We start from the raw sequence: 17,555 nt of genomic DNA on the forward strand, positions 1-17,555 counted from the left end.
TAGTTTATCATTTTAAATTTGATACTAAAAATTAATATAGTTATGTAATATAAATATAAATATAAATATATATATTAAATAAATATTAAATGAGTATTAAATTTTTTTAATATGTAAGTATTTTTTTATATTATTAATATGTCAAATTTATTAAATTATAAATGATTGATAGTTTATAATTATTTATTATTTTAGTTGTATTCTTATATATTTTAATATTAGTTTTGTTTATTCATGTATATCCATATTAACAGTGTATGTTTATGTATATCCATATTATTCGTATTTATTCGCGTCATATTTAAATGAATTAATTATACACGTGTTAATTTTATCATATTATGTATAACATATATATTAAATGTGTTGTATTCGTGTTTAGAATTTAAACACATTTTATAATTTTTATCATGTTCGTATTTTAATAATTCGTATTATTACATGTATTAAATACGACACAAAACATGATACAAAAACACGAATTACCAAATTTATGATGGAGGCCTTCAACAAATTCAAATCTTAATGAATAATTAAAAAAAATTAAAAACTCCTATTCTCTTCTAACAAATACAATACATTTTATTAAAATATTAGTACTATTTAAAATCAAAACTTAACACAGCTAGATCATACAATTACCGTTAAGAGATATGACACCTAATGCCGTCTTTGTATCCTCGAACTACAAGTTCGTTTATATAAAAAAAAATTATTACTATTTTTACACAAATCTTAACATTCAATTCCACAGCACTTGTATATAACAAAATTTTTACTATTAGCATCGACGTTTTGACGCTAAGATTGCATTGAAATTTTAAAATACTTATCCTAACGGTCGTTAATGACACGGCGGGGCCATGTAAAACAAGTTGGTAGGATTTTGCTTGGATTATGTTGCCGTCGCTAGAAATGGGAGATTAGCTAAAGCGACATAAAAAAAAAAAGAAAAGCAAAAGGGATGTTCTTAGAGTATGACTATTGACCCAACAGATATCCCAATGGGGGCTTTTCTCAAACAAGGTTGGGTAGTTTGGATTTGCATTTAAGTTACGGCGTTGGTAAAGCTGTTCGATGTGGATATGTGATCCCAATTGACAAGGCGCCATGCAATTGAAAACGAGTATTCTCGTGCACATCTAGGCAGAGACAAGAGAATAAAATTTTTCATATAAAACTTCAAAATGGAGGAGTTAGGGAGAGGAGTGGAATGTGAATCTAAGCTATTTCTAGTAAATTCCGTCACAATAGCTTGGAAACAAATCTGCAGATATTATTATTATCTTTAGTGACGAACGCTTTTTATTTCCATATAAGAGAGGTGAAAACTTAAAAGAGAAAAAAATTTATAAAGGTTGAGGATAATTTTTTCAATATAAGAGAGGTGGTGATTTAAGAAATAAAAAAAAATTGTAAGTGTTGAAGATCAAATCTCAGTTTTCAAAGAATTTATCTCTTAAAAAAGATGGATTAATCATTTAAATTAAATTCTAAATTCATTAAAAATAATTTCAACTTTGTAAGAAATTTTTTAAAAATGAGTGAATCGATTAAGTTAAACCCTAAATTTGCTATAGATGTTTTTCTAATCTCTTTGATTTTATATTAGCAATTTAACATGAAAACTCTTCGAAATGTAATACTATTATTTTTAGTTTATCTACCTATCAAGGTACTATAAATTAGCTTCAAAATCTCTATTTAAATTCTCCTTCTTTATTCACTTAAATCAAGTTCAGTTTTATCTCTTTTAATCCATTAAACAACATGTGAACTTTTCCCTTTTATGTTTTTCACTTGTCATAGCTATTATTGGATTGCACAAAGAGTTAACTTTTAAGCTCAATTAATGGGCATTCATGAAAATACATTAATTCTATTTAACTTTTAATCTCTTGCTTTTACATTCTGGTTAAATGAATTTATGGGTTTATAAAAAAGATAAAACTTACATAAAATTTTTTAGGTGAAATTTGTAATTTTAAAAAAAATGATTTAATAAAAACTTTAATAAAGAATCCAAATTGATAGAATTCAATATGAATATCAATAATATATAAAAAAAATTATTAAAAATATTGTTTATAATTCAAATTTGATTGATACTTATTTAACGATAAAAATTTTATCAATATTTTTACTAAAAATATCTATTTAAAAATATATATAAAAATTTATTAAATTTTTTTTAAAATTTTACACATTTGATCTATATAATGAGATATTTCAATTTATCAATTTTTATTTTTATTTAATCATTTTAATTAAAAATTTCACAAATTTCATCTAAAAAATTTTATATAAATCTTTGTCCCTAAAAAAAAGCTAATAACACTAAAATGAGAATAAAAGATAGCGTTACAAATTTGCTTTATCGGACAATCGGCGACGCATATTCAAATCTCACGGTTAGTATTCATGAAAGTGGGGTCATTATCTCTAATCTGAAACAAAATAGAGGACAAAAGAAAATGCATAGGCAACATGTCACAATGATGCCAGGATGACTAAATAAATATGCTATTACATGTCTGTTTTATTTGCAACCATATTTTAATATGACATCATGGCTTCATCACTAATTTTTCCCGACGATTACTCTGTTTTTTCAATTTTTAAATTACATCCCATTAGTTCAGAGGTTAAATTTAATAATTTTTATATTTTAATCATATAAAATATTAATAATTTATATTATTATATTATTATATTAAAATTATGTATTATAATTTGTTTCGATATAAAAATATAATATATATTTTAAATTCATATATAAATTTTACTAAAATTTTAAATTATATCATTTTTATATTTTTTATATTATTTTTATGTTATATTATTATTATATTATATTTTAAATTGCTGGAGTAATCCTTGAACTCATGCTCATGCACTCCATTTCTTTTATTGTCATGGTTTATATTATATAAAATATTGATAATATTTATAGTTATATTATATTTTGTATAAAAATTATATATTATAATTTATATTAATATAAAAATATAAAAAATATATATTTAATTTTATTAAATTATATTATTTTTAAATCATATTATCGTGAATTTTTTTTATTGTTATGATTTTGTACCACTTGATGACAGTGAGCTATGGAAGGTTGAAGCTCAGAATAGAGGTGTAATTGAGCTGAGTCGAGGTGATACAGTGAGAAGTTCAAGCTTCAGCTCGAGCTCGATTCACAACTCGCAGTTCGATACTCAGTTTGAACTCGATCGAATTTTATTTTTCAAACTTGAGCTCGATTCGTGATCGAATTCGAGCTACTCGAGCTCGATTCGTGATCGAATTAGAGCTACTCAAACTCACTTGATTAAACTCGATTAATATGTAAAAATTAGCTTGATTCGTATACTTGATAAGAGTTCAATTATTTATATTCAAACTCGAAATATTTTATTAATTAAAATAATTAAAATATATTTAAATATAAAAGCTCGATTAAGCTCATGAGTTACTCGAATTAGATATAAAAATACTCGAATTCGACTCGATCGATAAGTCGAGTTCGAACTCGACTCAATAATAATCAAATCGAATTTAAATTTTTTTCGAATCAAATTCAAATAATTTACGAATACTAATATATCATTTACAGTCTTAACCTAAAACAATGGATCCATTATCTCATTCTTTTGTCAACAAAATCAATGTTTTGTCCCTTCATGACTCAAGAAGAGTTGTTTGGACTGTGTTGGGTGTCGATGCCCGTGTCATGTCCAAAAACGTTGGCTTATTCGATTTTGTTCCTTTTCTTTCGTTTTTTGTTTCGTTACTAATGCCCACAATTGGTGCCTGTCTTCGCCACCTTTCAAAGCTAGTATTAGGAGAAATAGGCCCATGATTTTTTTTTTTTTACAAATTAATAGACCTGATATTGTGACACATGACACCGTAATTCTATATAAAAACGATATAAATAAAAAATATAAAAAATATCATGATTTAAAATTTTAAAAAATTTTAAATAAATTTAATAAAATCAAAAAATTATATTTGATATTTTTATATCAACATGAACTATAACATATGACTTTTATATAAAATACATCATAAATATAATATTTTATATGATAAATGATACAAATTGTTAGGTTTACAAATTAATTTATAGTTTTAAAAAAATAATTATAAGTATTAAAGTTTAAAATTTAAATTTATTGACTGTTTTGTTTTAAAAATAATTATATAAATTAATTGAATTAAATTTATAATTTATAATTTTTTAACAAAATAAATAATTTAAAATTTTCTTTCATTAAAATAGGCAAAAAGGGTATGTAAATTAGAATATATAATGTATTAAATCATTTATAAAAGAAACATGTAATATATGTAATGTAAAATGTTAATTTCTTGCTATGTTTAATGAAAATATTAAAAATAAATAATAAAAACCAAATAATTTGTTTGGCCCAATTGGGCAAAGTTTGGGCCTTGAATCCATTTTATTTTAATCCACATACAAACCCATTATACTAAAATAAACTGTCTAATTCCATCCAATGATTGGGCTATGGCTATGCCACATCAATGTTGACAATTTCCAGGCAATTCCATCAACGCACATCCATGCTTGAACCCTTTTCTTTGTCAAAGATTCTGATCTGAACTCTGTTAATGATGCCCAACTCTGAATGCTTTATTTGGATGGTCAGTGGGTCAACAAATTATAATCATAGCCGTAGATATGGAATTTTGATAATGGGACAATTGGTCAACAATGGCTGCTTCAGTGTTTCTTCACATCCGCAACCACATCATGCTCATTTAATTCTAAAGACTAATGAAAGGAGTCTGATGTTTGATGAAGCACTAAGCAAATAACAAAGCAAACCATGGTTTTTTCATCATCTCTTGTTTTCTTATTGTTTGTGGGAGCTTTAGGTACAGAATCTGCAGACTCTTTGGGCCAGTTTTGTAATCAAGATACCAGAATAAGTAGCAGTAGCCTGATATCAGCCAACATCGATCATTTGCTGGCTAAACTGGTCTCTGAAGCTTTCTTAACTGCTTATGCTGCTACTTCCTACGGCAAGAACCCAGACAAAGTCTATGGCCTGGCTCGGTGCAAAGGAGTTGTAATCAGCGAAGACCGTTCAAGTTGCATCCGAGATGCAGCAAAGCAAATCCGGCAACGTTGTCCGAACCATGCTGATGCAAAGATTTGGTATGACCATTGCTTTTTACGGTTTAGCAATAAGAAACTGGGTGGAGGATGTGACAAATCATTTAGTGTAAGCTATATTAATATTGAGAAAGTTACAGATACCGAAAGTTTTCTCAAGGAAATAGGCTTGGTAATGGATAAAGTTCGATCACAAGCTCCTGTGACTAGAAATGGACTTAGGAAACTTGAGACAATAGTGTTGCAGTTTGTCACTGTTTGCAATGGAACAGGGCATGAGGGGCCTATTTCAGATGGATTCTGTTCAATGCCTGGCAATTACTGCTGAAAATCTCCATAACTATACCAATGATATACTTATGAGATTTGATTCATATATTAATGAGAAAATATTGATGTTTAATTATGTTACATACCTAAATGGAAATTGGTACTGATCACTTTATGAAAAGATCAGATGGCAACATCTGGCAGCCATATCTAAGTTGCCAGGTTTACTTCCAACTGCAGTTCAGGTCTTTCCATTGTTTTACCCCCTTTGGCATACTGTTTATTAAATATTGGTTCTAAAGCCTTGAGGTTTTATCAGTTTAAAAGTATATAAAGCTAAAACTGTATCATTTAAATTCGGAACTTAGCTGAGTTGATTCATACAATCACCCTTAAAAGGTGACATCCAACAGGTTTGAAGTTCAAATCCTAACGCTTACATTCCCTTTCCTTATCTCCGAATTACTGTCTACTTTGATAAAAAAAAAAAAAAAGTGTGCTTTCGAGAAATAGTTTACTTGCGAGTCGTAATTAGCATCTAGGATTCAAGTGAGCCATTATAACAATTTAAAAAGATTTGATGAGGAGACCCTTTTTCTCTTCGTAAAGATTATGGACTTATCTTCATACTACGGTATAGCCAATCAAATGATGCAACTGTGCAATCATCCGCAATTTTTAATAAAATAATTGGTTATGCCCCTCATTAGGCTTTTGTCAACTGGATGATGGATTGATGGTGCAGCAGAAACAAGACTGGAAAGACTTTTGATCAATAATTGGAAAATACTTTGGATTGAACGCAATGATCCAACCCAAAAGACTTTCATGCAAGAACCGTCCGTAAATTTCCATAGAGATAATTATCCCTTCGTGAGTTATTCTGCTCAATGTTTCCATAACATGATCACATCAGAAATGCTGAGAAATTCATGCCAAAGGGGTTCACAAGAAAGGAGCCCATCTGCTTAATAAGCGGTGAAATGTCTTCTATATCATTTAGTGGAAAATGATTGGATTCCTAATTGTCCAAGTAGTTGGGGGAAAAATTATTATCTAAGAGATTATCATCAGCCCATGAAGCTTCACTATTTGGTTGCTGAGAAACAGAAAACGATTCTATTATAGATATTTAAGTGGGTCGTCGTTATAGCTTAACCATATACTTCGTCAATGGATATTAAACAATCATTTTGATAACCTATGGAAAGACTTTCTAGAAACCATGGCCCATGTTTTCCACTTGTTGCAGTGGTAGAATACAGGTAGTCAAGAATGTCTGCCACTGCTTTTCCACATCTAGATCCTCTCCAATCCGCAGGGCCATTAATAAGAGAGCCTGAGCACAAGGGTAGCTTTAAGTTTGCAAGAAAGCAGTCATGAGTTTGTTATACATTCTTCTTCTTTCATTGTTTCTAAGCAGTTTCAGGGCTGATCCTTTGGGTAATTTTTGTGATGAAAACACCAACATAAATACCAGTAGCCAGACATCAGCAAACATTGATCTCTTGTTAGCTGAACTGGTCTCTAAAACTTCCTCAACTGGTTATGTTGCTACTTCCTCCGGTAGAGAACCTGACGAAGTCTATGGTCTTGCTCAATGCAGAGGCGATGTTAGCAGTAAAGATTGTTCAAGTTGCATACAAGATGCAGCAAAGCAAATTCGCCAACGCTGTCCAAGTCAATCTGATGCAAGGATTTGGTATGACTATTGTTTTCTACGGTATAGCAAAGAGAATTTTGTTGGAGAACTCGACACATCGTTCGGTATATTCTACTTTAATGTTGCAAATGTCACTGATCCTCAAAGTTTTAACAAAGAGCTTGGAGCTCTAATGGATAAAATTAGATCAGAAGCTGTCATGCCAAAGCAAGAAGGGCTTGGTAAAGGTAAGACCAAATTGTCACCATTTGTGAACCTTTATGCTTTGGTGCAGTGCACAAGGGACCTATCTCAGATAGATTGTGCTCAATGCCTGGCAATTGCTGTTGGGAATTTCCCAAACTTTTGTGACAACAAGAAGGGTTGTCGGGTCTTATACAGTAGTTGTTATGTACGGTACGAGCTTTATCCGTTTTTCTTCCCAATTGATTCAAATAATGGTACCTCATTTGGCAAAACAGTGGTGATATTTCATAGATTTTTGATTTCTTAGTGAGCTATGCCAAAATCAGTTTGTTCAAAGGATTTGCAAGCCGTGTGGTAGTTCCTTTTCATATAATAAATTCCTGTCGCTTTAACCTATGTACTTCGTTTCAACAAGAATGATCTCTATGTTGCATTTTGTATTTCTGTTTATACAAGTTTATCTTTATCTGAAACAAAAGCAAATTGAAACTGGATATCTCTATTTTTATGAACTTTATCAAGGCGCCCTCTTAGTTGTTGGCTTTGCCATGACTTCGGGGAAACGGAATTACATCTCTGACATCAGTGAGGCCAGTGGCAAGGAGAACCATCAGGTCGAATCCTAGACTGAATCCGGAGTGCTTGACTGTTCCATGCCTTCGTAGATCTAGGTACCATTCATACTGATCTCTTGACAAGTCAAATTCCTTGATCCTGAAATGAGAAAATCCATAGCAGACAATGAGAAATTGTCTTTGCATCAATGAGGAAATGTTAAGTCCACAAGAATAAACCAGAATTAAAATGGATTGAAACTCAGTTTCAGAAGAGCGGGGATATTTGCAGTAAAAGGGTCTATATGTTTTCATTTTCAGCAATATTACCCCTTTCTTTCCAGCAAAAACATTATCAACCCTCAAAGCATTTCCCCTAGTGACTAAAAGTATTATATTATCAGAAAGACAGTAAGGCTAAAAATATATCTTCTCCATTCTTGATGGAAAGTTATAAGCATATGATATAGCAGTAGAATAGATCAACAGCCCAATACTTCTCTAATTCTCATCACCATGACTTCTCGAAAACTCTCAAGTCGGAGCACTAAAGTCCATTTGACCAATAATTGTAGCTTTTATAACTTCATTTGCTAACAATCATTCAACCTGGTTAGTGTTCTGCACTGTCACCAATTTCATTTGAACCCAAAATTTCCGAACATTTTTCAAATCATTTGTAGTAGGACTACAAAATATGGTGCAATGAAACAACAGAACAAGGATGGACATTACCTTGTATTTAGCATGTCAAAGCGCTCTTCATTTTGGCTGCCTGTAATCACTGCTCCAATCTACATACCATTTATCCAGCTTTATAACCAATCTAAACCAGCACACTTTTTTTTTTTTGTGCCAAAAGATATTTGTTTTAAGATGTTCTTCACCTCTTTAAAAAAATTTAGACTTACCTTAGGTACAACCATCTCAAATGCTGCAACTGTGTTTCCATCATCATTCAAGCGTACATAAAATGGCTTAACTGCTTTTGGATAATCATAAATAATTACAGGCCTCCTATAGTGCTCATCAGCCAAGTAGCTGTCATTGAGTAAATGGATGGTAAGAACCACTAATGGAAAAAGTCTTTGCATCCTATTCTTTAGGATATTTGCATTCAACACTTTTAAGTTAATAGCAAATTATACAAACCTTAGATGTTCAGCTGTTAAAGGGATTCCCCATTGAAGTTGTGTTTCAAAAGCCTCATCTGTGACCTGGTGTTGAAGAATGAAAAACGTTTGTCAGATAGAATTTGCTAGATGTGGCTGATATGTTGGCAGGGGTAATATACACTAAGTTCATGTTGTCCAGGTTTACCTTTCTCAAAATTTCCACAGCCTCTCTATAGGAAATCTTTTCATAAGAACTTGATATCATATATTCAAGACGATGAGTAACAGTGTTGTCAATTCTTTTTGAGACAAACTTCATGTCTTCTGAACACTTATCCAATATCCATCCGCAGAGAAATTTGAAAACGTCCTCTGCACATTTTATGGCATCCTGGAAACTCCAATCAAAGATATCAATGAGGTTTCAATGCTTGAAAATTCATTCACAGGTATAAGCCTAAGGAATAATAAATAAAGAATAATGAACTACCTAACGGCCAGGAGAAGAGCTAAATGACAACGGAATTGAAATATCTATCTAACATGATCATGAAATTACATAAGCTTGAGCCTTGAAGGTGCAAAGTCTTACCTCTAATTGTGAAAAAGCCATTTCGACGTCAACAATCCACATTTCAGCCAAATGTTTGGCGGACACTGTTTTATCAGCTCGAAATCTGGGTCCAAACGAGTAAACATATCCAAGAGCACATGCATAGCTCTCCAGATGAAGGCGACCAGAAACAGTTAAATAACTCTGGCGACCAAAAAAATCTTCATTCAAGTGCTCTAAGTCAGGCTTCACTGCAGTTATTGGTTTGAATTTTTCTCTTGCTTCAATCTGTTCTGCTAATTCATTTGTTTTCTGCAGATCCTGAAGAGCAACAACAAGTGCTTCTCTATTGTTGTCGCTTCTCTTGAGTTGTTCAACCAGACTGGATTTCTTCTTTATAGCGGCCTTAACAGTTTCAAGCCCAACACGATCAGCATGACTGACGCCAACCTCCTCCTCCTTCTTGCTTGTTTTCCCTAGAAGAGTTGTAGCCTGAAACTTTTCACTGAACCCTTCAGTGTCTGTAGTTGTGATAATTGGCACCTGCACATGTAAAAAACCATGGTTCTGGAAGAATGTGTGGGTTGCAAAATTTAGGGCGCTGCGAATTTGTGTAACAGACGCCACCTGCGATGTAAAACATAGTAATTAAAAAGTATATTTTCTTTTGACAGAATGTCCAAAAAATAGCAATGGATACAGAGATACCGTAGTTGTCCTAGGCCGAATATGGGCACAATCCCTCAGAGAATCAAGGGGTAATCTTTTCCTTGACAAAGGATACTTATCCTCCTCTACTGTCCCAACATGAAGCATTTTCTCTACTTTAAGTTCAATTGTTTGTTTTCCACGTGCTGATGGTTTTTCCAAAACCCCTTGGGCTAATATAAATGTTCCAGTTGGTAGAATCTGGCCTGCAGACACTGGAACTACAGCTGAATCTATCACAACCTGACAATTTTCCAATACCAATTACGAATTCAAGCAATCTGAATACTCAGTTTAGAAAACAGGAAAAAAATTTAGGATTTGAGAGCACCTGAAGATTTGAAAGGCAAGAGCCATCATTAATTTGTAAAAAGAATGTCGAAGCAGGAGGTGGTTTAGGAATCAAAGACTCCAGCTTTTCTCGAACGGCAGGGGAACTAGCAGAACCACCCAAAACCCTGATTATAGTCCTAAAAAACGGGATTCGAGATTTAAGAACTTCCACACAGCTTGCGTCTTTATGCCTCCGAGTTGCAGGGAGAGCACCGGCTGCAACCGGTGGCGATGGCATAGGCTCCTTTTTCACCTCCTTGGAAGATTTCACCCACCCTCCAACCACCACTGTCTTACCAACCAACCCCATCTCGCCATCACTATCTTCTAATTCCAATATGGTTTTCAACATCACCCGGTTCGAGTACATCGATGGCATCAAAGGGGAGCTGGTAACCTTTGGTTCTTCAGACTCCATCTTTTGTTATGAAAAAAAAAAAAGAATGGAAAAAGAGCTGAAACAGGAAGGCTTGCAGAGATTGGTGATGACTGGCAACGGCTTGGGTGTTGGTGATGATATAGATGGAGGAAAAGGGTGCTTTTCTTTAAGAAGGAAGAGAATGGGAAGGAAAGGAAAGGGATTGTTTGCCTGCATTGACATGATTTTGCTGTGTGGGAATGAAATTGGCGAAGAACAGAAAGAGGAGAGAAAGAATTGGCGGCAAGGTTAGGTATTCTTGGGAAGTTGGGAATTCGCGGGAATTTCCGAGCCTCAACGGTTCTACAAACAAGAACGGAAGGCCAAAAAAAAAAATCGTATTTATTATTTCTAATTAGGGATGAAAAAAATCGAAAAATTGATTCGAAATTATGATGTTTGAATTGGTTTGGATCAAATTTTTTATTTGATTTAAATATTAAATATATATATTAAGTTTGAATAAAATTTTAAATTAAGATATAAAAATTTTAAAAAAATTAAATTAAATTGAATTGAATTATATATTTTAAATATTTATAAAAATAATTATTTTATATATAAATTTATTTAAATATCTTAAAATTTTTATTAAAATCATATTTAAAAAACTTAATTTTAAAAACCATTGAATTGAATATGAAATTTAATTTGTATTAAACCGATTTTAAGAGAAAATAAATTATCGGTTCGAATCAAAATTTTAAAATTTATAATATTATATATTATTCAAAAAAAATAAATCGAATCTGATTTAATTTAAATTATTATCATTTTTATTTTTAATATCAAAATTATTATATCACATTTGAAATATAAAATATATTTTTAATTTTTTTTAAAAAATTATATGTAATATTTATAATTTTTTAATTTTTATATTATATCATGCAATTACGCATTAAATTATCAGACAATTTCATTTTTAGCGTTTTAACTAAAGCAGACAAAATCTTTAAAAAAAAAAACTAAAGCAGACAAAAAAATTTAAATTTAATTTTGGGAAATGTATTGAGCCTCAACGAATGGGCCGATGAGCCAAACCTGAAGTGCTTAGTGCTTACAAACAACTGACTCCATTTCTAGATTTCTTCAAAGGTCGATTACCATTTAACTTTAGATGTATTTTATCATAAATAAAAAATATTAATCTATTTGCCATTTGGTGAACTTTTAAAATTCTATTATTACTGTCTGATTTTTGGATCAATTAGTTTGATATTGAAGTTAGTATTTAAAGATTACAATTAATAAAAATTTGTGTAATACTTCTTCAGCCGTATAAATATAAAGGTAAAAAATAATCAAATTAATAATATTATCGGGATCTTTTATTTATCATATTAATATATTAAGTATTTTAAATATATTTTATTTATTTTTTAAACTCTTAACTTAAATTTTTTATCAAATTATATACTTAATCAAAAAAAATTACATAATTAAATTCTTTCGAATTTATAATTTTTAAGTGTCGACATATGAATTAATATAAGAGATAATCAACTTAAATATATTTTATTTATTCAATTGTTGAAGTTTAAATCCTGATAAAAAAAAAAAAAAAACTTTTCACTTCTGACTGAAGAATCTTCTGATGATAAAAAAGTAGGGAGGAAATAGGAAGGTGTCAGATGTGGAAGAAATAGTATGAGAGGAAAAGTGCAGCCACAGCTCGTGCCCATGCCTGCCTCCCAACTCCCAAGGACCACCCATGGTTCACCGGGCTTAGCAAATTAAGCACTGAGATTATTCATTACATGGGATGGAGGAGTGATTCTGACCATTGCCCAAGTTCCAAACTCATGCCATTCAGAGGAGGAAAGTATTGGTTTATCGGCTTGGCAAAGATGATCCTAAATTACATCATTGTAAGGTGAGTAATTCATCGATTCAGTCGGTTTAATTTAAAAAAAAAATCAATAATTAAATTAATTAATTTTTATCCAATAAATAATTGAATCGAATAAAAATTTTTAAATAATCGATCATAAACGAATAGATTAAAATTAATTTAATTCGATTAAATAATTAAATTTTTTATATTTTTATTATGAATAATTAATTAGTCATGAATTTAATTTAATAAAATTCAAGTTCAAATATCATTTAAACTAAATCAAAATTTAATAATTTTAATAATATTTTACAAAAAAAAATAAATAAAAATATTTATTTTAATAATTTTATTTTTACTTATTAAAAAATAAGTTAAATCGAAAAGTTAAATTATTAATTTTAAAATTTTAAAATTAATCAATTTAAAAAATTAATTAAAATCAAAATTAAATAAATCAAATCAAATTAATCAAATGGACCAATTTAATATATTCAAATCGATTTTTGCTCTTCTCTATATCATTCTTTTTGGTGCAATGGGCTTACTGGGGGGGGGGGGGGGGGGGCACAAAAGGATTCATCATTTCCCATGTCTGAATATTTTATTTCAATGTTGATTTGTTGAAAATTGTAGATGCACATATTTTAAACTGAATAGGACTTTGAGGTCCGTTGACTGAATAATGTAAGAGAATCAGTCATTCTTTTCTATGACTATAGAAGTTTCAACTTTTCTACATTCATCCAAGGATTTTACATGAATCTGAACAGTTCCCAATCCTGGAATTCCTGGATGCTTCGTTTGGTGGGTGACTACATCCATTAATCTAAGCTAAGGGCATGCAAATGATTTCCCAATTGTAGACCAAACATGAAGGATTCCCTCCCACGTCTCAAATTCCCCTTTTAGCCCCACCAAAATATCAAACTTATCCAACCCTTGAATAAGACTAAAGAAAAGGCCGTGGGCATTTTTGTAACTCCAAAAGTCAATCTACTGCTCCCATGGCCAGGTTTGGGTGTTTGGGGACCTCTTTTAGGTGTGCACCTCTGAGTCACTGAAAGATTTGCCGGTCTATCTCTTATGGTCATTAATTGACCACGACTATTTCTCTCCTTCTCTCTCATTTTTCCTTCTTATGTACTGGGCTACAACTTCATATATATCACCTTCAAAGTTTACTTCCAATGCTAAGGGGGAGAATGGCCAGCATTAAACTAAGCTACTTACTTTTGCTAGTCTTCACCTACTTCCTTGCAACACATCTAGTACAAGGTCTTAATCAGCCCTTACCTGTTCATTTTCTTGCCCTGAAACCATCTTTCCATTGCCGATATATATATGGCCCTTCACACTACACATTTTGTTTTTTACTAATCCTCCTAGCAGATTGATGTATTGGTTTTGTTTTCATGGCACATTTTGGTTAGTTATTTCGATATGCTTATGGTTCCAATTTTGCAGGATCTAGAACTCAAGTATTACTTCCTTTCCAACAACGGGTTTCTCATTTTCCTCCATTGCATTTGCAGGAAAGTGTATGAGCTTCATTTCTCATTATGAATCCCTCTATTTGCTTGACTTCTTTTATGATTGAAGACATACTAACTGATACATTTTTGAGCCAACACAGGTCGGCAATGAAGCAAAGATGGATAGAAATTCAAGGAGACTGTTGATTGGATCTACAGCGCCTACCTGCACTTATAATGAATGTAGAGGATGCAAATACAAATGTAAAGCTGAACAAGTTCCAGTCGAAGGAAATGACCCAATCAATAGTGCATACCACTACAAATGCGTTTGCCATAGGTCATAAATCAAATATGTTGTAATCTTGAGTTGAGTGGACATGTGTGGTTTAGAATGAAGAACATATTGCACTATCATCAAAACAACTTCAAAATCTAGATTTTCTTCTACATCCAAATACTACGCTTTTGTCTCTGGAGTTATATGGATCGTGAGAAGTGGTGTCCATATTAGCTATTCTGGTTTCCTTTTGGCACAACAAGAATTTTCCTGCTATTTGGCTATCATGCAAGCTTCTTGAAGCAAAAGTGTACCATTAATTTCTTGTTCATGTGAGAGAATTCTAGTAGCAATTGCCTTCATTGTCTTTTTTTGTCTTTTTTGTCATTTGTGTTCAATCAAGCTTCCTTGACAACTTGATCAACTTTCTATCCAGTGGGCAACTACATAATGTTTTGGTTAGTATTTGCTTTTTCCTACAGGGTTGCGCCTATTTTGGTTTATCTTTGGTCCAAAGCAATAATGAAAAAGAAGAAAAGAATAACCTGAAACCCCATATAAAAACAACTTCTGGTCATTGGGATTGTAGCTTTGACAAAGCTGCATTCACATATCCAATATCCCTTCCTTGTTTTACTCAATGAGAAGCATTTTTTTTTAATTTTTTAATTTTTTTTGTGTTGTAATTTGATGTTGTGAACAAAACAACAAGCTGACTGTCATGAGATATGCTGCTAGGGTTTCTTCAAGTGGAGGATTTGTCATTTGATGGAAGGGTTTAAGAGTTTTTGAAGTGAGGCTCTGCCTCTGCAAGTTGGCATGAGTCAGTGGTCCCAAATATTTAAACATAAGCTAACAAAAAATCACATGGGCAGCTTTTATTATGAATCCGTTCAATTGCACAAAATGGCAGAATTGAAACTAACAAAGAAGCTCGAAGCTCATGAGAGAAGGGGAGACCCCTTTTTATCTGTGTACAGAAACAAACAAGACCCACCAACATTTATATGCTTGATTGCATTTGGCTTTCTTGATGTCATAGCCCGAGAATGAGACGTAACATGGTTATATTATCTTAATATAAAACTCTAAAGTAATATGAATTTTTTTTTTATTCATTCTAAACTTTTTTAATAAATTGATGATAAATCTTTATACATTCAAATACAAATTAATAAAAATACAAAATCATTTCATAGGATCTCACTAGATAACAACATCTCCAATACCTAAGTAATTTTTTCAATTTGATCTTCTAGCTTCTCACATAACTAAGTAAACTTATTACTTACTTATCTATAAAGAAAAAATAAAAGGAGAATAAGCAAACTATAGCTCAGCAAATATAAGCTTACACACCTTATCGAATCAAGCATCATTTTCATACATATCATATAGATTATTCCAAACATTCATCAAATCATAATGTCAAAACATTTCAAAGATCATTGTTCTGTTAAACATTTCATAAATTCATAAATAAATGTCAAAACATGTCAATTCATAAATTATTGCAAAACATGCTACCATTCAAATATCGTAATCAAATCAAATCAAATCAAATCATTGATCAATAATTAAAAATCATCATAAATTATCTTCATATACAAATAATTGATTAATCTTTGAAATCATCACAAATCATCATAAATCATTAGTTCATCGTTAGCTATGATCATTATTATAATCTGTGACATTGATCGTATTAATAATTTCATCATTATGATCATTGTTAATTATTATTACTTACTAGCCAAGGCCTAATGCAAACTACTATAACCCGTTAGTAGGGCCATATAATTATGGCTATGCTAACTACTATAACCCGTTAGTCAGTACCGCATAACTAGCTCTAGTGTCGATAATCCCACTTTCTAAATATGTAAAACGTAGCTATCATAAAATCATTCATTAAATATAAAATCATATTTTCATTTTATTCATAAGCATGATCCATCATTTACATAGCAAACAACAAAATAATCATATGCTTAATCATATGCTTAATCCTATTTTTATATATAAAAAATAAAAAATAAAACACTTACTCATTTAGAAATATATATATATATACACACAGGTTTAAAAACAAGTAAAATGTGTAAGATTTTACTTATCTCATTTCGATTTTATCACTTAGTTTTTTTTGTCAAAATAATTAACAGCCTATTCAAGATAATTTCAATATAACAATAATTAATTAACCTATTTTGAGACTAATTATACAAAAAAAAATTTAATCAAACAAGAGTTCACTCAACTAATTAATATTGATAACTTGAGCTATTTTCACTAAAATAGCCATATATTAATATATCCAATTCAAAATTAAAATCTTTTTATTGTGTTAGAAACAAGACTCAATAAGCTTTTTAACAATATATGACCCATCTTGTGATTCATTGTAGATTAATTATAATAATTTTTGCAATCCAAGTCGTATGCTGCTATTATATAGTATATATACCTTCTAATAAAAATTACAAATTTATTCATAGGAAACTCCCACTTCTTTTGTTGGAAAGTAGACTTAATAAGTTTTCTAAACATATATGGCTTAATCTATAATTCTTTGTATAAAAATTAAGAAAAATTTCATAATTTCTCCTTACTGCTATTAGTAGGCAGCCTGCACATCCTTAAATAAAAATTAAACTATTCTTCATTGAAAACTCGAAATTGACTCTCATTTATTTTATTATAAAGGAATTCAAAAAGCTTTCTAATGATATATAATAATCATAATAATATTTTACCTCTTAATATGGAATATTATCTTAATCCACCACTGTAAACACCAAGGTTCATACCAAATAGAAAATTTTCTTTCTAACTCCATTAAATTTCCATTTCCTATTTTTACAATAATAAAATCACATTACTAAATTTTCTTAACACTTTATTAGACTCTAATTAAAATCTAAATAATTTGTCCAAACCAATCTTAAAGAGGGATAATAGATTGCTTAAAATTTTAGGATTTATCGAGTACAAGTTAAACATCAAGATTTAAC

The 17,555-nt window shown here is 30.7% G+C and overlaps 3 protein-coding genes and 1 pseudogene across 3 annotated transcripts; 3 read left to right on the top strand and 1 right to left on the bottom strand.

Moving 5' to 3' along the window:
- The first annotated feature begins 4,725 nt into the window (after positions 1-4,725).
- LOC111283582 (cysteine-rich repeat secretory protein 55 pseudogene) lies at positions 4,726-5,535 on the top strand (annotated as a pseudogene).
- A 1,176-nt stretch (positions 5,536-6,711) lies between these two features.
- On the top strand, positions 6,712-7,755 carry LOC111283519 (cysteine-rich repeat secretory protein 55-like). Its single transcript, XM_022872115.2, has one exon. The coding sequence runs from the start codon at positions 6,799-6,801 to the stop codon at positions 7,573-7,575; it is 777 nt and encodes a 258-aa protein (XP_022727850.1). The 5' UTR covers positions 6,712-6,798; the 3' UTR covers positions 7,576-7,755.
- Positions 7,756-7,792: 37 nt separating this feature from the next.
- Positions 7,793-10,987, bottom strand: LOC111283518 (asparagine--tRNA ligase, cytoplasmic 2-like). The gene is made up of 8 exons (XM_022872114.2): positions 10,530-10,987; positions 10,199-10,441; positions 9,530-10,117; positions 9,143-9,328; positions 8,975-9,039; positions 8,734-8,863; positions 8,558-8,616; positions 7,793-7,982 (listed from the first exon to the last, which is right to left on the bottom strand). The coding sequence occupies exons 1-8, from the start codon at positions 10,947-10,949 to the stop codon at positions 7,799-7,801; spliced, it is 1,875 nt and encodes a 624-aa protein (XP_022727849.1). The 5' UTR covers positions 10,950-10,987; the 3' UTR covers positions 7,793-7,798.
- A 2,896-nt stretch (positions 10,988-13,883) lies between these two features.
- LOC111283269 (EPIDERMAL PATTERNING FACTOR-like protein 9) lies at positions 13,884-14,967 on the top strand. The gene is made up of 3 exons (XM_022871712.2): positions 13,884-14,064; positions 14,254-14,327; positions 14,423-14,967. Exons 1-3 carry the CDS (start codon positions 13,977-13,979, stop codon positions 14,606-14,608), a joined length of 348 nt encoding a protein of 115 aa, XP_022727447.2. The 5' UTR covers positions 13,884-13,976; the 3' UTR covers positions 14,609-14,967.
- The last annotated feature ends 2,588 nt before the right edge of the window (positions 14,968-17,555 follow it).

This window comes from Durio zibethinus, chromosome 3 (assembly GCF_047325235.1).
Source record: "Durio zibethinus cultivar Kanyao isolate XHJ-2024 chromosome 3, ASM4732523v1, whole genome shotgun sequence".
Taxonomy (NCBI): Eukaryota; Viridiplantae; Streptophyta; class Magnoliopsida; order Malvales; family Malvaceae; genus Durio; species Durio zibethinus.